This window comes from Molossus molossus, unplaced genomic scaffold, assembly GCF_014108415.1.
Source record: "Molossus molossus isolate mMolMol1 unplaced genomic scaffold, mMolMol1.p scaffold_m16_p_18, whole genome shotgun sequence".
NCBI classification, from domain to species: domain Eukaryota; kingdom Metazoa; phylum Chordata; class Mammalia; order Chiroptera; family Molossidae; genus Molossus; species Molossus molossus.
The window spans coordinates 6,431,534-6,451,785 of NW_023425353.1; the positions used below are offsets into that span (position 1 = coordinate 6,431,534).

The 20,252-nt window shown below is 44.3% G+C and overlaps 1 protein-coding gene across 3 annotated transcripts in view; it reads left to right on the forward strand.

The window, feature by feature from the left end:
- Positions 1-20,252, forward strand: part of SUCLG2 (succinate-CoA ligase GDP-forming subunit beta) — a 238,994-nt gene that overhangs the window by 31,736 nt on the left and 187,006 nt on the right. Inside the window, exon 1 of one of the 3 annotated variants that reach the window (XM_036266383.1) lies at positions 8,583-8,660. The exons of 1 other annotated variant lie outside the window; for it this stretch is intronic. In XM_036266383.1, the coding sequence (XP_036122276.1) occupies positions 8,628-8,660 (33 nt within the window). In that variant the 5' untranslated portion in view covers positions 8,583-8,627. Of the gene's footprint in view, positions 1-8,582; positions 8,661-13,623; positions 13,642-20,252 lie in introns of those variants that run through there. One more of the 3 variants, XM_036266384.1, reaches the window with a different exon arrangement.

Sequence of the window (20,252 nt, forward strand, 5' to 3'; positions counted from 1 at the left end):
GATTACTGCGTCCGCTTGGATGTGGTCTGTGGGTAAAACCCAGGACTCTGCATTTTTTTTGTTTTTTAAATGTGTTTTTATTGATTTTTTAGAGAGAGGAAGGGAGACAGAGATAGAAACATCAATGTGAGAGAGAAACATCAATCAGCTGCCTCCTGCATGCCCCCTACTATGGAGTAGTGATCTTTAGGGTCTGTTAACTCTGCATAGGAAAAACCCTAGGGTCTGTTTTCATGCATTTTTGAATAAAGAAGAAGAAATATGTTAATATCTTCTAATGAGAACTCATTTTAAGAGTGTGTTTAAAAAAAAAACGGGGACTGTTTGTTGGATACTTAATAGGTACCAGGCATTGTCCTAATTGCTATAATTTTTAAGTTTTACTAAACCTTTCACAACTGGGCAAGGTCAGCATTAATAACCTTATTTAAAAAAATTTTTTTTCTTTATTGATTTTAGAGAGAAAAGAAGGGAGAGTGAGAGAGAGACAGAAATATTGATGAGAGAGAACATCAATTGGCTGTCCCCTGAATGCCCCCCACTGGGGATTTGGCCCACAACCTGGGCATGTGCCCTGACTGGGAATCGAACCGGTGACCCCTTGGTGCATGGGTCAACGCTCAACCCCTGAGCCACATAACCCTATTTCTTGATAAGGAAACTAAAATCCATAGGCTCTGAAGTCATTTTTAGTTAGAATGATTTTGGCTACAAGTAAAAAATCCTAACTCAGACTGGCCTAAGTAATAGAGAATTCATTATTCCATATACCAGGGATTCCAGAGGTAGGATGTGCCTGAGGTGGGTGACATTCTAAGATACTTGCTTCTCTCTTCTGTGAAAGCTTTGGCACTGGGTTTGCCTTTACATTGAAAGCGAGGTGACAGCATTTCTGGGCGAGAGACAACATCCAGAGAATGTATGGAGATAATCTCTTTTTGTTCTTCACCTGGGGAGGAGGAAGTTCTTCCTCTCACCTTGCCATCAGGCATCCTCTCACTTGTTGTTGGGGAGATTAGGTTGCATGCTTGTTGCTGAACAAGTCTTTGTCAAAGAAGTGGAGTTCCCATTATTGGCTGAGTCAGCAAAATGGTGTAGAAAAGATACTGGGAATCACTGACAGTATCTGCTGCAGCCACGTTGCGGGTGAGTGCCCAGCTAAGGGTTTGAACTTTCTAACTGTCATACAGAATCCAAAGTCTACATGACTTCTCCTGTGCTACATGCCCCCTAAATATCTCTCTAGTAGCTGTAAAGGGGTAGAGTTGCACTTCCTCTTTTTGGTTTCTTGTTGGAATTAGACTGATGGCCATTGATCCCCAATTATGTTCAAGTGTCCACCAGCTAGCTTTCTTCATGGACCAAGCTTGCCCATCCCTGGGCTGTGAGGGCATCTCCTGATCTATGGTGCCCTCGCCAAGGTAAAAGGCTGCATTTACATTCAGCTGTGTGCTGTCCCACGGCATTTTGAACACCTGCACACTGTCAGCTAAAAGGTGAAGAGTCAAGTGTAACTACAAGCTGCAGTGTTGATGTGCACCAGCTGGGAGATGGTGCAGGGGCAGTGTCTGAGCCTTTGCTGGCCAGCCTTGCCCAGACAGGCCCACTAAGTGCTAGGTTAAGCACGGACTGCATCTTCTGCTTGACACAGCGATCCTGTGCAGTGTGTACTATTATTATCATCAACTATCATTATCCTCATTTTACAGAAGAGGAAACTGAAGCTTAGAGAGGTTGATTAGTTTGCCTAAATCCACCTAGCTTCTAAATGATGGAGTCTAGATTTGAATTCAGAGTTATGGGACATCAAAAATTACACTTTTATAAAGCTTTTCTAAATTGTCAAATATAACATACAACACTGAAAAAAATCCATGCAGCATATATGTAATTCAGTATGTAATTATAAAGTGAACATCACTTCCCAGGACCAAAATAGAAAGTTACCAGTACCCCAGAAAGTTCCATGCTCACTCCTTCTCCTCATTAACCAATTCTGCTAACTTTTGTGGTACTCATTCAGTTGTGAAATGTACACTCTTAATTAGCTTGCTTAATTATCCTCCTTAGCAAGTCATGATCTGGTATAGGGGAAAGCCAACCAGAAATCAGAGGCAGAATGCTCCCCTCGCGTAATTGTATTTACTTTGGGCATGGCGTGTGTCTCAGTAAGACAGACATAAGGCCAAATAACTTCTTAACTTCCAAAGACTTCACCCACCATTATCCACATCAAGTATTTGCTTAACTGGATCATGAACATCAAGTTGGAGGGCAGATTTTGCTTGCTTTTTTTTTATTTTAGTAGTATGATTACAGAAACCCTTAATGATTTCAGTGACAGACTTCACTCATTTTGAATAGCAAGTATTTTGTTCATTTATGGAAGTTGGTAAATTGCCCTTACATCTTATTGATTAAAATGCCCTAGGTCCTGAAGGACTCACAAGAATAATTTCTCTGAGACAGACTGTACTTTAGTTTTTAAAAATCTACCATTGAGGTCTGTGCATGATAAAGTAGAACCAAGTGGTTATTAATTTTTTATTGAAATCTTCTGAATAAGTGTTTTCTCTTGGTTGGTTTCCAAAGGAATCATATTCCTGACTCTAATTAGAGGCAGTTCATGTACTGTGGGCTTATTAAGATTCAAGGCACTTTTTTTATTTTAGCCTGTCTGATATCCCTTTTTAATTTCACTTATATTTGAATTACTCTAAACATCATCTGGGCATATTGAAGATACTCACTATTATTAATAATGATGATGTTGACGAATCTGTCCCATCTTATTCTCCTCAAGTTTCATAACTTTCTTCTTGATTCTGGCTTGTGAATATGTGGGACTATGCTGCCCCTCTCACTTCCTCTGGCAGATGTCAAGAGTGAATCATGGCACGACCCTGGTGAGCCCAGACAAAGCCTTGGAGGCCTTCTTCAGGAAGCATGCCAAGCAGCCGTTCCCCGTGGGTTAGAGTTAGCAGGCTCTTGGCTATCCTGATGTTGGCAATCTTCGTCTAGATGTGCATATTCCCCTTGACCACCTCTTGAGTAAATTACATTATCAGTGGGTTGTTTTTTCTAAATTTCTGTCTTGGACTTCCATTTTTCTACCTGTTTGGAATGAAGACCTTTCTTTTTACTGGGCCTCTCTGTGTTACCTTACACCTCAAATGTGCTCAAATCTCTCAAATTGCCAACTAGCATGTGCATTCCAGAATAAACGACTGGACTTATTCCTTGGCCAGTCTTTACCCATTCCTCCAGAGTTGTTCTTGGAAGTGACTTTCTTAAGGTATGAACTCTTTCCTCACATAATAACATTGTTACCAGAGACGTTGGCCCTTGGTTCAGCAGTCTCGGTTCTTGAGTTCAGCAAAGAAAGAATTCAGGGTAAAGTTTGATAATGCAAAAAGTTTATTTAGTGAAAGTACACTGGAAGAGAAGAGTCGAGTGGACTGCTCAGAGAGCTGCTTTTAGAAAATCACAGAGGCAGAAGAAGTGAGCCAGCTGGGCTGCATGGACTCAGGAAACAAGTTACAAAGATAAAAGGAGGGACCTTGGAGACAGGCTCCGGGTTAGCCAGGGATGAGCTGCTGCTGCCTGCTGCTCCCCTGGTTGCAAGTCTGTGGGGACCCTTAGAGTTTAGGAGAAAGAAAGCAAAGATACATGACTGAAAAAAGAGGCATGGGTGTGTCAGAGAGAGAGAGAGAGAGAGAGAGAATGGTTAGTATGGCATGTATATTCATGTAAATACTCTCAAAAGCAAGGATTGAATTGGGAGTCAGGTATTGTCTGGACTGAGTTCCAGTAGATTTCTGGGCAAAGTAGATTCGAACAATATCATTTTTCTGCTTGTGTTCTATCAAATTTACTGGCATGAACTTGTCAGGGAAAAGGCTAAGAAATACTAGTGGGGCCCCATGATTGAACACTAATTGAAAGAAGAAGGAATGAGTGAGCAGTTAGCTTATCTCACATGACTCAGATTCTGTCAGGGCTGTTGTTTATTGACTCTAGTGGCTAAAATACCACTGCAGTTTTCATTCAGGTTGAGGAACAACTTATTGAATGAGATCAGTTTGCTTGTAAAAGATTTCACCGTTTACTTTGTGTGGCCTGGAATTCTTGAAATTTGCTCAGAGTTCTGTAGGCCCTGACTGTCACCTGGGTAATGGTAGTGGCTGTAGCCAGGCATTGGCAAAAGAAAGAGAAATCCCTTCCTATTTTGGCACCAAAGAGCTTTGCGTACCCTGAGCACTGCAGGGTCCTAGTTAGACTGCGAGGTCCACGCAGCAGGAAGCTGTGCCCATGTCAGGATCAGGTGACGCGCAGAGGGTGTCCAGGCCAGCAGCGATGTTTCTGCTCCGTCCTGTGTCGTGTAGACCACAGCTGGAAATTTGCGCTTTTCCGACCTGCACGGTTGTAAAACGGGCACTTCATTCCAGTAATGGACTAACACATAACACAATGATAACCTCTAGACAAAATATGCAAAATAAGAAAAAACATTAAAACATTTGAAGATGTTGGAGAAGAACTGAAATTAGGCAAAAATTGGATAGGATTCCACCCTTAAGATAGGGAAGTGTCCTGAGTGGACTTAATTCAGCTTCCTCTGAGGGCCCTGCCCAGCCAGTCTGGACAAGGAACACCTGGCCCCGGAATGTTATTTTTTCTATTTGCCTAATAAAGTTTAGGTTTCCTGCCAGGGGAACGGTAGACCCTGATAGGAAGCCTTGTTTTTTTTCCTGGACTTTCACTGTGGGATGTTTGTTTAATTTCATGTGGACTTGGGGACTTACATAATTTTACAGGTTACAGGCGATGAGGAAATCAAATATAGAATGAAGGAGTCAGGGAATATGGATTTTGGTTTAGAACATGGATTTTGAAAATGTGCAGACTTTTTGCTTTTTCTGTGTTTTAAAGGTTTGACCTCTGTAAAAGACTTTAGTACGGAAACTGATTGCAGTGCACTACAATGTTTATGAATATTGATATAATAAATATTTAATGGATACATTTTGCTAGTAAGTACTTCATTTAGCATGGAATTAGAGAAATTTTACCTGAATCTGTGAAACAGCCAGAAAAACATAATCATGTCCTTTTAAATAACCTTAAAACTATTTTGCTTTTCATTATTAATTTGTTCTTGCCTTTGGTTCTGGTTTAAATACATTAATTAAAAACTGCAGTATTGATGCATTCATCCCTCTACACCTGTGGGTTCTGGAGATGAGAGTGGCGGAAAAGCAAAATCAGATGAATCAGATGAGCTCAGATTTATATTTCAGTATGAACGATTATGAAGTGTCTTCGTGCACGTTTGTTAAGTTTGCGTTAGGCATTGTGATACCTACTTTAAAGGCAGGATCTCACTGACCACAGATGATGACCTAACAGTACAGTGATTAAGGTCATGGGCTTCAGAAATTCAGTTTCAATTCCTGTGACCTTGGAAAAATGTCTTTGTCTGTCTGCTTCAGTTTTCCATCGGCAGTTGGACAAAGTATTCCTTTCCCACCTTGCTGTTTCCAGAGCACTGCGCCAGGATGGAGAGGCCTGTCTTGGTCACTCTCATCGAATGGTCATGGTCACTGTCATGGTGGGCCAGGGCTCAAAACAGGTTTCGGTCCCCAGAGTCCATGCCCTCACCCACCACACTGTGTGTCTGGGTTTTCTGCCTGACTCGTAGCAGGTGCTCAATACATGTGCTCAGAGATGCGAATTGTAGAGTTTGTGTTTGAACTGCTTGTTTGGCCATTTCTAGGTAATATGGCAGACTGCAGAGAGAAACTTCTCAGCTTTGGAGCCTTAGAGATAAATGATGGGCATATGGGCTAAAGTGTGTATCACTCCAGAAATATGAGTATGGAACTGTTAGCCCAGGGGAGAGCCTGGCCTTGTCTGATACAATATATCGTCAGGAGGACCATTGTTTTTTATCTGCCATGAGGACAGGTTGGTAGCCCCAGTTTTAGATTGAAGGTCATTTTGTCAGTGGTCTTTATATCTGATTAATTATCATTTAGCAAGTACTTATGAAGCACCTCACAGTGCCAGGACTGTGCAGGCATGAGGATGCACCTGCACACAGCTGGCCTGGTTTGTACCTCAGACCGTCCCAGGCTGCGGATGTGACAGACAGGGCGAATCACACGGATACGTAGTTGCACTTGGAGATGTGCTCTGAGGGAGAGTGACGGACCGTCGTGAGGATAAAAAAAAAAAAGCCATGTGTCCGGTGAGCTGAGTTAGGCAGGCTTGTCTGGGAGAATGCTGGTCAGGTGGCCGGTTCAGGTGGGCTGCCGCTCAGTGAGGATGTGAGGACAGGGGTGTGGGCTGTGTCTCGTCTTCTCTTTCTGACTTGATGTCCATGCGGAGTTGTGAAATTGGTGTCTGCTCTGAGCAGTTTGATGAGGAGGAGAAGGAGCACCTCTGGACTCGCTGTAGAGTGGCGTAGAGAAAGGAAACTTCAGTCTGGAGCTGCATGCGCCTTCACTTTGTAAATGTCCAGAGGGAACTGTTCCCAGGTGAGCCAGCTGTGGCAGTCTGCTCAAAATGTGCTCAAAACTCAGATTTGATAGCCCCTGGGTGAAATTTTCCATCTTTATTTGCTGTCGTGGAATCTCAGGCTGATTTAGTCCGTAGGCTGATTTGCACATTCTCAGTTGGGAGGTAAAATAGCCTAACCCGAATCTTCCCCTCCTTCCCTTTTACCCTGTTTCTCCAGGAGACCAGGGCTTCCTTCTCTTCTCCCGTGATCTGGACTGGAGAGCAGGCTTCCGGCCTCGCAGGGTGTTTCTGATGAGAGTCGGAGGAGCCCATCCAAGTTCATGGGTTGTTTTTATGTAATAAAGCAGTGTCTACACTGGGAGGCCACTTGGATGTTTCCCTAGTGAGGTCGACCCTCCTGCGGGACTCAGTGCTGGAAGAAGGGCATTAAGGTGCGGTTTCCTCCTCTGGACTCCAAGGAGTTTATCTGCTTCTCTCTTACATATAGGTCAGGGTCAGCACACTTGTCCTTCAGAGAGAGCAGACCGGACTGGAGGAGTTTTAGGCTTTGCAGCCATATAGTCTCTGACTGCTCAGCTCTGCAGTTGTCCCAGAGCAGCGGGAGACAGTGCGAAATGGGCAGCACAGCTGTGTTATGATTGCACTCGCTGGTAAAAGCCTTTGTATAGCCCTGGCCAGTTTGGCACAGTGTTTAGGGCGTCAGCCTGGGGACTGAAGGGTCTTGGGTTCAACTCCTGATCAAGGTCATGTACATAGGTTGCAGGTTCGATCCCTGGCCCTGGTCAGGGTCGTGCAGGAGGTAACCAACTGATGTCTCTCTCTCACATTGATGTTTCTCTCCCTCTCTCTTTCTCTTTCTTTCCCTCCCTCCCTACTTTTCACTCTATGTAGAAATCAACAGAAAAATATCTTTGGATGAGGATTAACAATAAATAAATAAATAAATAAATAAATAAATAGTATTGCAGGTCCTGTGGACTGAGTGTTTATGCCTCCAACCCCCAGTTTGAAGCCCTGATCCCCAAAGTGATGGTGGTTGGAGGTGGAGCTGTAACCACAGAACCAGCTCAAAATGGTCCTATCCTATTTAGTGAGATACTGAGTTGCTTCTCAGAGACCAAGACTCCCAAGGGCAAGGGCATGCACATAGGAACCAAAGTCTCCCCCGCCCCCATGTAACCAAAGGACCAGGACATAACCAGAACTTTAACACCAGAGCCTTTCAGAAGCCACAGTTCCAGAAAGATCTGTTGCTGACGTCACTTTACCGTAAATGGCCAAGTTCCAAGGTCCTCCTGTTTAAACTTACCCCACCAGCACACATAATTGTTCTCCCAGCTCCTTGAAAACCTTCGCCCTGGCTCAGCGAGCAAGGTGGGTTTGAGACACCACTAGGTCTCCCGTCTTCTCCATTGGCGCCTTCTTGATAAATAAACCTTTTCTTACTCCAAACCCTGACATTTTGAGTTTTGCCTTTTCAAGCATCAGGCACGTGAACTCTGGGTCTGGTAGCAGAGCCTTTGGGAAACAATTAATTCATGAAAGTTGTTGATGTAAGAAACATCTAGACTTCTAGATAATTTTTATAAGAATTTATTTGCGCCCAGGCCGGTTTGGCTCAGCGGTTAGAGCGTTGGCCTGCGGTCCCGAGAGACGCGGGTTTGGTTCCCGCTAAGGGCACGTACCCCGGTTGCAGTTTGTCCCCGGCCCTGGTTGGGTTGTGCGGGTGGCAGTCACTCGATGTGTCCCTTCACGTCGATGTTTCTCTCTCCCTCTCCCTCTCCCTCTCTTTCCCTCCCACTCTATCCGAACAAAAAATGGAAAAATGTCCTCTGCTGAGGATAAAAAAAAAAAAGAATTTATTTGCATCAAATAAATGACATTTTTAGAGGAGCAATATCTCAACTGCTCCCAAGAGTTACAGTTTTTAAGTTTCTCTTATGTATTTGAGTTTAAGGAGAGGATTTAAGGACGACTACATGAAGGTGGAAGAAAGCAAGGCAGGATTTGGATTAAGAATACTTAATATAATTGCTCTCTTGTGTATGGTTACATTTTAGAAGGAGGAGTCTGAAAAGAGGCATTGTCAAGATGTGTTAACCTAGATGTACAGAAACAATGGACAGAGCTTTCTTAAGGTAAACATAAGCCTTTCACCAAGCAAGTTATAGGCCTGGGGTGTGACTACCAACCATGACCTGCCTGCCCAGTCAGGAATTTATGATCAGATCACCCTGTGAGGTTACTTGCCATTGAGCCCCCTTGTCCTTTGTCAGTCCAGAAGGTGGAGCACTCAGAAGGGGATTTGTCCCCATATGTGAAGATACAAGGAGGCAGTCATGTACAACCAGGACTCTGTGGGTCCTCCGTCGCCAGAACCTGCCCATCCTGATAGCCAGCCTCCAGAACTGTAAGAAGTAAATGTTGTGCTATAGGCCACCCAGTCTCGATGGTGTTTGTTATAGCAGCTTGACTTGCTGTAGACAGGAGGCAAGTAGGGGTTACCCTGTAGTCTAGCTCTTCCTGGTGGTATCCATGTGGAGCTGTGTGGAGGAAAAAGAGGTGATGGGTTAGTGATCTCTGTTGTAAATTCATGGGAGCACAGTGCTATGCATCAGTCATCCTTGCCATAGGAATACCTGGAGAACAAAGGCTTTGCTGTTTGTATATCAGATTGAGTACAATATGTAAAAGTTGAAGAAAGGCTTATGAAATGAATGGACATTTAGCCCGATGCCTTCCTAGAAAACCACCTTCAAGCCAGCCACACTGCACAGGAAGTGCTTACTCAGTGCTGGTTGTATTAATGCAAATATCTTTTTATTCTTAACAGTTTTCCAAAGAAAGGAAATCCTTTGAATTCTATGTCTAATGTCTTTTGGCCATCAGTATTTTATCTTCTTCATAACAGATCCACTAAAGTCTACTTAATTTATTTTTTTCTAGTTCAATTCTTAATTCATTTGTGGCTTAGGCATTTATGTTTTTTACAAATAACATAAACAATACAGTGCAGTTAGAATTTATATTGACATTTCTTTGAGATATTACAGAGCGGGGGTGAGAAGTGACCTCTGCAGGTGAAGGATATCAGGGTGAACATGCAGTGCCGTATACCCCGACAGCTCCGAGTGCTTTGTACAGTGCATGTGCATTTCATGGCAGTATGATGACATTTGCCTGTTTTGTTTTTAGGGGTTTTGGACAAGAAGGGAGCAGAGAAGAGGGTAAAAAAACTGCTGTAATTCTCATAAAGTGGACTCTTTTACCACGTGATGTATAGTATTGTTATTGTTGCAATTAGCTAGTTATTAATATTTATAATAGAAAGAGAGCAGAGGGGAGGCAGACATTGTAAGCATGGTTATCTGGGCAGCTTTACCAAGAAGCTACAGCTTCACACTACCCAGGGAATCGCTGGTCCATTCCCTGCAGATCACTGGGGGAAGGGATCAAACAAGGGTGCAATGGATGCATGCGCACTGAAATCGGGGTGACGTAAGGTGCGATACTCGCTGTTAGTATAACATGGGAAAAAGATCATTGGCTAGAAGGGTAGAACCACTGGAAGCATGTGAAATCCTGAAGGATTAATTGGTTAAGTTCCTAGTTGTAGTAATCCCCAGACAAAATGTTCTCGCTCTCTTGTTCTGCTATTGTGACCTCTCGGCCTTGCTCCGTGACCCACACTCGCCCCGTGTGCTTACCCACCATGTGGCCTTAAGAAGTTGCATGCCCCATGGCCATGCTGCCCCACATTCAATGGACTGTAGCTGGGAACACAAGCTAAGCTAAAGTCCAGATGCCAGACTGGACTGGACTTTAATATGGAACAGAAACTCTGGGCATGGGTCTTCATTCTAGCCCTGCTAAAGACAAGCTTGGACTATATCCATGGAGGGATGAAGGAAATGGGACATTGGAAACTCGGGGGTTTAATTCCACAGACATAAAGATCACTCATCCTCCTATGTGAATCTCAGAAAATTCCTTTCCTTGCGACATCGCAAGAACTCCACATCCATTGGTAACAAGTGGGGGATGCAAAGGCCACCCCAAATATGCATTTGATCTTTGACTCTGGTTCCTGGCACAGAGCTCCTAAAACCCTGGGAATGTCCTGAGTGGCAGGAGTGTTCTTTGTTACTTAGAACAAGGCACTTTTAGCCACACCTGCGTTCATGCTAACGTGGCAACTCCTGGTGGGCCCTTAGTGTTCAGAGGGAGGCTGGCCTGCTTAGAAAGTGGGAACTTCCAGTCCCATTCCAAACCCTGTCTCTGAGTAGGGGCAGATTGAGTTCAGTCAACACTGGCTAAATCATGCATTCTTATGTAAGAAACCTGGATAAAACTCTGCAATAGGGAGAGTAGGGCAGCCTCCAGGTTGGTGGACACATGCGAACGCTGCCTGAGGAGGGTGGCGTGCCCAGAGGGCCCAGGAGCGTGGCTCACCTCCCATATTGTGCCCCATGCACGTCTTACATTTGGCTTTTGCTCATTAATAAACTGTTAATTGTAAAGCACTTTCCTGAGTTCTGTGAGTCACTGCAGTGCATTTTTTAACTTGATGGGAGGCCCATGGGAACCGCTGAATTTGTAGTCGGCTGGGAGAAGTACATGTAGCCCGAGGACGCCACTGCAGCTGTGTCTGAAGTAGGAATAGTCTTGTGGGACTGAACCCTTAACCCGTGGGGTCTGTACTAACTCTCGGAGTTAGTGACAGTTGCACTGAGTTGTTGGATACCTTTGGTGTGGAAAAATGACATGTATCTGGTGCTGGAAAACACCACACAAAATGTCTGCTTTGCCACTGCTTAGTTCAGCATGGGGCTCAGGATCTCTTGATGTTTGGCAGAAAGAACGTTCTTCCACCAAAGCTTCAGTGCGCCGGATTATGCTGATTATGCCCATGTCCCTCCCTCATAAGATGTGTCTCTTCTCCCGTGGCCTCTCTCCCATGCACTGAGAAGTTGCTCCTCTGTCATACGGAGCAGTTTAATTCTGTCCCCAAACTAGTGTGTCCATGCACCAAAAAGCCCTGTGGTCAACTCAGCTCCCTTCTCTTAGTTGGAAGTTTAGTGACCATTTGTGGTTCCTTAAGCATGTCCTTCTAGTATTTCATCTCCTTAGCTTAAACAGCTTATCAAAATATTCTTTCCAACTGCATGTGGGAGTCTTCCTCCCACAAAGCAGGCCTCCCTCTGTCCACCTTTACAGCTGTACAAGCATTCATTCAGTGAAAAGCCGAATGGAGTCCCTGCGCTGTGGCTGCAGTGCTCTGCGCGGGCATCCTTCCGTGAACAAAACCAGCGTTTGCCCAGTGGGGCTGGTGATCCATCTCCGTGCGTATACAACAGTGGTTATTTGTACGTATATAATAGTTACAGATAGGAAAGTATGAAACGAGGAAGCGCTCACTAAATTTCTCTTATTCATACTTCCCCCTTTCCATTCCTGTGTTTATCATTTGGGTCCAGTCAGAAATACTGAAACTACACTCATTGTTTGAATAGGGATACTTTAACATAGAGAAGGGGTCCAAGAACTATTGGAGGATTAATGAAGTCTTGGAAAGGCAAGAAGAAAATGACTAAAGCGGAGATTACAAGTGCAGGAAGCAGCAACCACCCTTGGAATGAAAGGAAGCCATGGGGCTCCCCCTGAGCTCGGAGCTGGGAGCAGAAGGGTTCTGCAGAGCTGGGACCAGGGCCCTGAGGAGGAGGCAAAGGGGACCACCTGCTGCCCCACCACACAGCTGTGCCCAGGGCACCTCATAGAAGGAGCAGATACTCCCCCCCCCCCCAACCAGCCTGTTAGCCTCCCTGTGGTGCCCCATATTGGCTGGATCTAATGGGAGCCAGCTGGCAAAGGGGGAGGTAATTTGCAGAATTTCAGCCTGCAGAGCAGTGAGCACCTAAGAAAGAGGTTTTGGAGCTGATAGAAAATATGGCCCAAATGTGGGCCTTCTTTCCCTTTCCTTATATCTGCTGTACTGAATCCCAAAGAGGTTGGACAGAATAATGAGAAGATAAGTGTGAAATACCCAGATAAACAAAAGTACTTGTACACAGAGGTGCAGTAGCTCCGATTTCCTTCTGTCTGGTGTTAGGGTTAGTGTGTACTTGTCTTTTTTGTGGTCCATGGCATTTCCCCAAGGAGTAACTAAAGCAATGCCAACTTAAGATTGCTGTGGGGAAAACTATAAAACATAGTTAGATTTTTAAACAATGGTAGGACTTTTCAGGTCCTTTATTAAGATAATATGCATTGAGAATCTCTAAATAAAGAAAATAAAATGATATATTTCCCAAGTATTTGACCATGGGCTCTCCTCCTCCAATTTCTAGTTCACTGATTTGTTTCCTGGTTATATTCCCTCTACTTTCAACTTATCTCTTACTCCTTGTTTTAGTGATCAATTTTAAATTTTAAAGATTTCAAGTTAAATTTTTAAGATAAGTGTGTTGGGGTAACATTGGTTAGCAACATTATAGGTTTTAGCTGTGCAATTCTATAATACATCATCCATATATTGCATTGTGTGCTCACCACCCAAAGTCTGGTCTCCTTCTGTCACCATATACTTGCCCCGTTTATTCTCTTCACCCTCTTCTCACCCCCCTTTCCTCTGTAACCGCCATACTATTGTCTATGAATTTGTTTTGTTTGCTTGTTTGTTGCCATTTTATATCCCACACATGAGTGAAATCATGATTCTTGTCCTTTTCCATCTGACCTACATTGCTTAGCATGATACTCAAGATCCATCATTGTTATCACAAATGACAATATTCTATCTCTTTGTGGCTGAATAGTATTCCATTGTTTATATGTACATCTTCTCTATTCACTTGTACATTGAAGGACACATGGGTTGTTTCCATGTCTTCGCTCCGTGAATAAAGCTGCAGTTACCATATTTGATAGAAGTAACATTCCCTCACATCTGTGTGATTTGTGCTGCTTGTTATAGTACAGTAGGGGCTGTGTTCTCCATGAGTTTCTCCTGTTTCTCCTCCACAGTGTTGGTGGGCCTCCACGGTTCAGTCACTCTCGATGTGGTGCTGAGAGCATCCTGCCATCAGTGCCCGTGGGAGCGGGGCAGAGTGTGGACACATGGTATGTCCAGTAGCTGGTCTTTTGTCTGGGCGTCAGAGGTAGCCTGGGCGCTGTGTCACCTCTCAGGGCCACGTGCCCACAAGTACCATTTTGTTCAGGAGCAAGCCCTCTGCTCCCTCATATCGGTTATTCTAATGATTGCCTTGGCCCCTCCTCTGCTCTCTGTGTATCCAGCCTTCGAGTTTAAAATACAGCCAGAGCCAGGCCAGTGTGGCTTATTGGTTGAGCGTCGACCCATGCACCAAAAAGTCGTCGGTTTGATTCCCGGTCAGGGCACCAACCCGGGTTGTGGGCCCGATCCCCAGTGGGGGGCATGCAGGAGGCGGCCAGTAATGTTCTCTCTCATCGATGTTTCTGTCTCTCCCTCTCCCTTCCTCTCTCTAAAATCAATAAAGAAAAAAAATTTAAAAATATATATTTAACCAAAGCTAGTCCCCGCTTTTGGTACAGCCCTGTCTTGGGTTTTTTAGCTGTGGATTCTACTTCAGTCTAGTTCTTCCTTCCCTGCTGTTCTTCAGGAGTTTTTCTCCATGTCTGTCAGGTACCCTCCCTCCTTCCTTGTCCCACTGGTACTACTGTGAACACGTTGTTTAGTTCTTCCTTTCTGTTAGCTTTTAGTTTGGAACAGTTGTTAAATTCTAGTAATGTCATATAGCATTTCACTATAGGTTCTTGGAAGAAAGATCATTAGGATTCAGTTTTCCAAGATTTTTTGTTTGTATTGAATCTTCCAATTTTAAGAGGGTATCCTATGATTAGAATGTCTGTTTGGCAAGGGTCCTTTTGTCTTTGTGTGCTTTTGGATTTTTCTCTTATCAGTGGACTTTTTAAATGAATGACAATAGTTCCTTCAAAAGTTTTCTGTAGGCAAGTGAATGTCGTGTGCCCTACATTGTGTATACATTCTAATTTCAAGGGTTATTTTGACGTTACATCTTCCCATTACCCAGTTTTCTGAAAGCTTGCCTTGAATTTAAGTTCTGTGGGTTCGTCATACAGATGTAGGTAGGGTTTAGCTATTCTCCCCCACCCAGGCTGAAGAATCTCAAATAATTGCCAGAGCAGAGATGACTACTGAGAATTGAGAGATTTGGTATGTGCTTTTCTTTCATAACTAGGACATTTTATTTGGACTATTGGGGAGGGCAATGGGATTTTTAATACTTGAGATTATAATTTCTCCTATAAAGGGTGATTCTAACAATGGAAACATAAAAAAAGAGACACTTTCTATAATGCTGTCTTTAAAGAAATCTTTCTTAATAGAGCATTGTAAGAATTAGCTTTCCATAGTAGTAATATTTTACTTATTAACAAGAATAAAGACCCTTTCTAAACACAAAGAGTGGACTCAGAACCTTGCAGGCACCAATTATCATTCTGTGCTGTAACCCTTCACAGTGTCAAAGCACGGTCTGGGAGTTTCCCCAGCAAAGGTTGCCCGTTCACCACCCCGAGTCATAGCTGGAGCTCGCCAGGTTGACAGGTGAGCCACGAGATTGAGTTAGCCAGGTCGCTCAAACTGCTGCTGCAAAGAAGTGATGAGAAGTCTGTTTCTATCAGGTAAATCCCATTAAACTCAAATGTATCCTAAACTAGTAAGTGCTATTAGATTGTTAGAAGGAGCATGAGTGGGTTGATTGAAATAAAGTCTGCCCCTGAAAGCTTTTCACTGAATTTATTGGTAGGGACTTTAGGGAGTACTTTAAGGAGGACCTGAAGGGATGGCGGGAGGAAGGTGCAGGGCGCTATGAAGGAGCCTGATGCTGAGCTGACACCTCTGGCCCTTTGTAATGGCTGTGCCAAGACCCCTTTCAGTACCTTGTCTGCTTAGGCTTTTGTAGCATCCTAACAAAAGAACGATACTCTTTCAAAGAAGTGATAAGACAAAGGAAAAGGAGTTTGAGCTTCTAGGGCCAGAGGATTGTAGGAAGGGGCACTAATGGCAGAGGACTAGTTAGTGAGGTGGTTATGTTGAGTCCTACAGTGTCTCTGATTAACAACTGTCCTGCCCTTCATGGCTCACCGAGCAGGGGGCAGAGAGGTTTTCCTGGGTATGCTTCTTTTCAGTTGCCTTCAGCTCAAAATAATTCATGTGCCAGAGTGGCATATTTTGGGGTGACATACTCTCTACCCTTTCATTTGTCTCTCTAACATTATTTAACTTTTTTCCTTGAAAGCATGTATACTCTTGTTTGACCCACTTATTTGTCACTGGCTTATTTCTCCATATTTTGCTTTGGAAATATTTGTACATTGATAGATCGAGAACTGGCTAATTCATGTAAACCGTGTTACAGTATTTCATTGGATATGCCACAGCCTGTTAATCCTTAGTGTTCATGTGTCTCTTTAATCAAGGGAGGCCTGTGTTCTCTGCTTGGAGCAAAGCTGCAGAGGGGCCGTTGTAGCAGGATGGGCCTCAGCAGAGCTGGCTGCCTGTTGCCGCAGGACTAATAGTAAATAATGAAGTAGGTTGTAACATCAAAGACCCAGCAGCTCTGATGTGGAGGAGGAATGATATAGGGGTGTCTCAATAATTAAGTGCCATGCAAAGTCCAGTTTGGGCAAAAAATGTAAGGTTGAGGCTGTTTCTAAAGAAATGCTTTTTTATGGGACATAAAATTGATGAGGTTTATACGAACTAGGAAGAGTGTGTGTGTGTGTGTGTGTGTGTGTGTGCATGTGTGTGTCTGTCCACTACTAGATTTCTCTCTCCTCAAACCCCACGTCTACCCGCCAGTAAGCTTTGCTTCACCACCAAGCTGTATTCAAATCCTTCCTTTCTGTTTCTGTCTCCACTGCCCTTCTCTGTTGTTTCATTGAGGGGTCTGTGAACCCCATTCTGGTTTTGTAGATAAGGCTTTATTGGAACACAGCCATGCCCATTATTTTGTGTGTTATCTGTGCCTATTTTATGCAACAGGGGCAGAACTGAATAGTTGCAACAGACTATCTGGCCTCAAGGCCTGAAATATTTGCAGTTCGGCTGTTCCAGGAAGAAGGGTTGATACAGCTCCCTGGTTTCATTGTCTTAAAATGTGGGTTTGATCTCATCCACCCTGCTTACAACAGAGGGAGTGAAATCTAAACCCTGCCCGTAAGCTCCCGCACAGTCTGCTTCCCACTCTTGTCCACCCTCATCTCTCACTTGCCCCCTAGCTCCTGCTCACGCTCACCCTTTCCTCCCTCAGTTTCTCCACAAGTCTCCTTTCTGTCTTTAGGGCCCCACAGAGGTCAGCTTCTCCGAGGTCCTGCTCAGCTGACATTGGCCTCCATGATTCGTTATGTATATTTTATTTTCTTTGTAGCACCTCCCACTCTGTAATTACACCCTTCATTAGTGTGTTCATGTCCCTATTCCCTGCGTCGCCCCTAGGATATAAACCCTCGAACAGCGTCATGTCTGCGCCGACGGCCCGTGGTCGGGTGCCCGCCTTCCTGGTGGCCGCCGTGTCAGGAACGCTCGGGAAAATCGTTTAGCAAATGAACAAGTACAGGTTCTGCCAGTGGCCGTGGCAGAGTTAAATGTTTATGGCAAGTAATGTTACATTACCTCAGTCTGTTCTCCGCTTGTGTCAGTCACTCTTGTCACTTTGTTCTCAGTATGAAATCAGGGTGACTTTCCCCTGTGACGTAATGCAGCTGCACCCTCTCCACTAGGGCACAGGCAGGCATTTTGAGATGCTGCTGCTCAGTATGTTCAGTGTCTCTTACACAGTTATTTCTGTGGCTGTGTTAATATGTGAATGTTCATCAGGGTTGTATTTTTCCCTCCTTTCCTTTCTTGCTCTTGGCAGAGAAGCCTGGACTTACAGAGTAAACTCTCCTCTGGGCATTTGTCCTGACTACAAAGAGTTTTACCTCTCTTAGCTCCTTAAAAAAATAAGCTGCTTTCCTGCTGAACCTGGGATAAAAGAACCAGACACTACCTTCGAGAATCTTAATTCTTTTGACGTAGTGAAACTCATTCACAGCTTCCCACTTCCCACCACCCTCTTTTTCAGTGCAGCTCTGCACCTTGGCCTCCATGCGTGTGCCCGTCCCGCTGCGCCTCCTGCCTCGTCATCTCCCCGCTCCATGGGCCGGGCCCACTCACCCGCCGGACAGCACTGGCTTGGAGTCAGGCGCGCCTCGGATCGAAATGTGGCTCTGCCTCTGGCCAGCTCTGTGACTCACAGAAGGCACTTTGCTTCTCTGGGCCTCAGTCTGCTCCTCTGTAAAATGGGCCTCATCCAGTGTCTGCTGTGCAGGGCCGTGGTGAGCATTAAATGAGCTGATGTTCATCAAGTGTAAAGTATAGTTTCTGTAACTTCATGGCACTCACACATGCTTGCTAGGGTTCAGTTAAGACTTTGTCCAGCTACCTGTGGGGAAGGGGAGACATTCCTCTTTCCCTCCTCTGGTGTTCTGGCTGGAAAACAAAGCAGCAGGAGGCAGATTGACAAGATAAAATAATATGTAATCTCTTGCATGTGGGAACCCTACATGCAGGAGAGGTTCTGAGGTGGAAAGGGGTGTTGTATATATGACACCCTGAACTAGGGAAGAGGTGAGGGGCTTTGGTGGCTTCAAAAAGTCATTGCAAGATGACAAGAGGAGCAGCATTCAGTAATTAGTACTGTGCCCTGCCCTGTAGACAGGTCAAAAGAAGTTGTCTCTGATAATCTGTCTGAGCAAAGCCTCTAATTCAAATTCTTCTAGACAGTTAAGTGGAGCTGGGGAGGGGAGCAGAAACTTCCTTGAGCCTGAAGCTGAAATGGCCTTTAGCTGAAAGTAATCTGCATACCACTGGTGCTGGACCCCCACATACTCCAAGAAGAATTCGTTCTAAAATAGAAAACTGCTGTGATCCAATTTCTGGATAGTCTGAAAGGTCAACTTCAGTTCTTTCCTGGTAGGAGTGATTATTTTATCTCTAGCAGATGCTGCACCCCTTACTGCCCAGTCTTAGAGAGGTGCGACATATCAGAGGTGCCTTGTAGGTGGGCCAAAACGTCCTCAGGCTCCTAGTCTGATTCCTTGTAAAGAAGAGTTCAGGTATTGTTTTTCTTTTTTTAAATATTTTTTTCTTTACTGATTTTAGAGAGAGAGAGACAGTGAGGAAACTCATTCTAACCTACAACTCTGGTCCACAGGCTGATGCTCTAACTACTGAGTCAAACCTCAGTGCAAAAGCAGATGAGTTTTAATGCAGACTAATATTCAAATCTTGACTCTTACTTAACCAGCTATGTGGCCTTAGATGAGTTACTTAACCTCTCTTACTTTTACATTTTTCATCAGTGAGATGAGATTTTAGTGCTCAAATGTGATAGAAAGTAAATTTACTTAGCACAAATAGCACATTTTAAGTTGCTTACTAAATGTGAGATTTGTCTGGCCCTTCCTATTGTAAATTACTGTTCTGTCTCTTTCTATGAGTGATTTAAGTATAGAGGTTCTATTATTAGGGCCTAAAAATACCACCCCCATGTATTTAGAACAGCAGAACACCATGGTCACTTCTTTGTCATTTATTCAGTGACCACCAGCTCTTTGTATTCTAGCAATTGCTGAGTGTTTCCTCATTACACTTTGTCCCCTCCCTTGTATTTCTGCATTAAACAATAGCATCTAACATTTTCTTGAGTACTTGTGATATGCCAGGCTCTGTTTCTGTTGGTTTTATAATATCAGCTTATTTAATTCTCACACCTATGAAGATAGGCCCGTTTTCTTCGTTTTATAAGTGAGGAAACTCATTTCAGCTGCCTTTTCTCATCATCGTGCGGGAGCCTCCCTGTGTACCCCTGCTAGAGTGTAAGAACTCATAGTGGACCAGTTCATTGGTTAGTTAATTTCCTTACAGTGTACAAAGTGAGGACGTTACCAGACTGAAGGGGTCCGTTTGTGCACATCAAGCCCACTAAGAGGTGAACAGGAGTTTGAGGCAAAGAAAGTGAGGGTTTGTTTTTAGGAAGTGGTTTCTCTTGGAGTCACAGGTGAGCTAGTGTTCAAAGACCTGGCTCCCCAAGGGCTTCTAGGGGATGGGTTTTATAGGGGAGTGAGGGAGTTAGGGTCCTGCTCAGGGCCTGGTCTCCACTGATTGCTCGGTGCTAGGGTCGGCAGTCGATCAGTGCATCTGGTCCTGACGTCAGCCATGGCGTCACTTGATCTGGTTTTGCAAGAATGTGGGAGGTGGGGTTATGCCAGAGCTGAAACAGCTGAGGCCTGGATGTTGTCTCTAGTTTGACCAGAACTCTGTCGCTGGAGTCAGCAGACCCAAGGAGTTGTTCTAAGATTATTTGATGCTGACCAGCACGTCACTGTCTTGAGGGCTTAATGATTAAGAGAGTGGACATGCAAGGGAGGAGTAGACAGGTGAGTCAGGATGCTGGATGAGGCCAGTTTGAATCAAAAGAAAAGAAAGGAGAAAAGATCATTTTAAAGACATGAAGTTTCTGCATGGTTACAGGGATAACCTAAATGGAGATGGGTCAGGAGCATTCTAGTTCTAGACTAAAGGGTTACTAATCCTACGTTTCAAAAGTGACTCCCAAGAAGGCCCCTGCACTCTCCAGCCTGAACAGAGTGAAATGTAATGCAGTGTCAGTCCTCTTGTTCCTGCT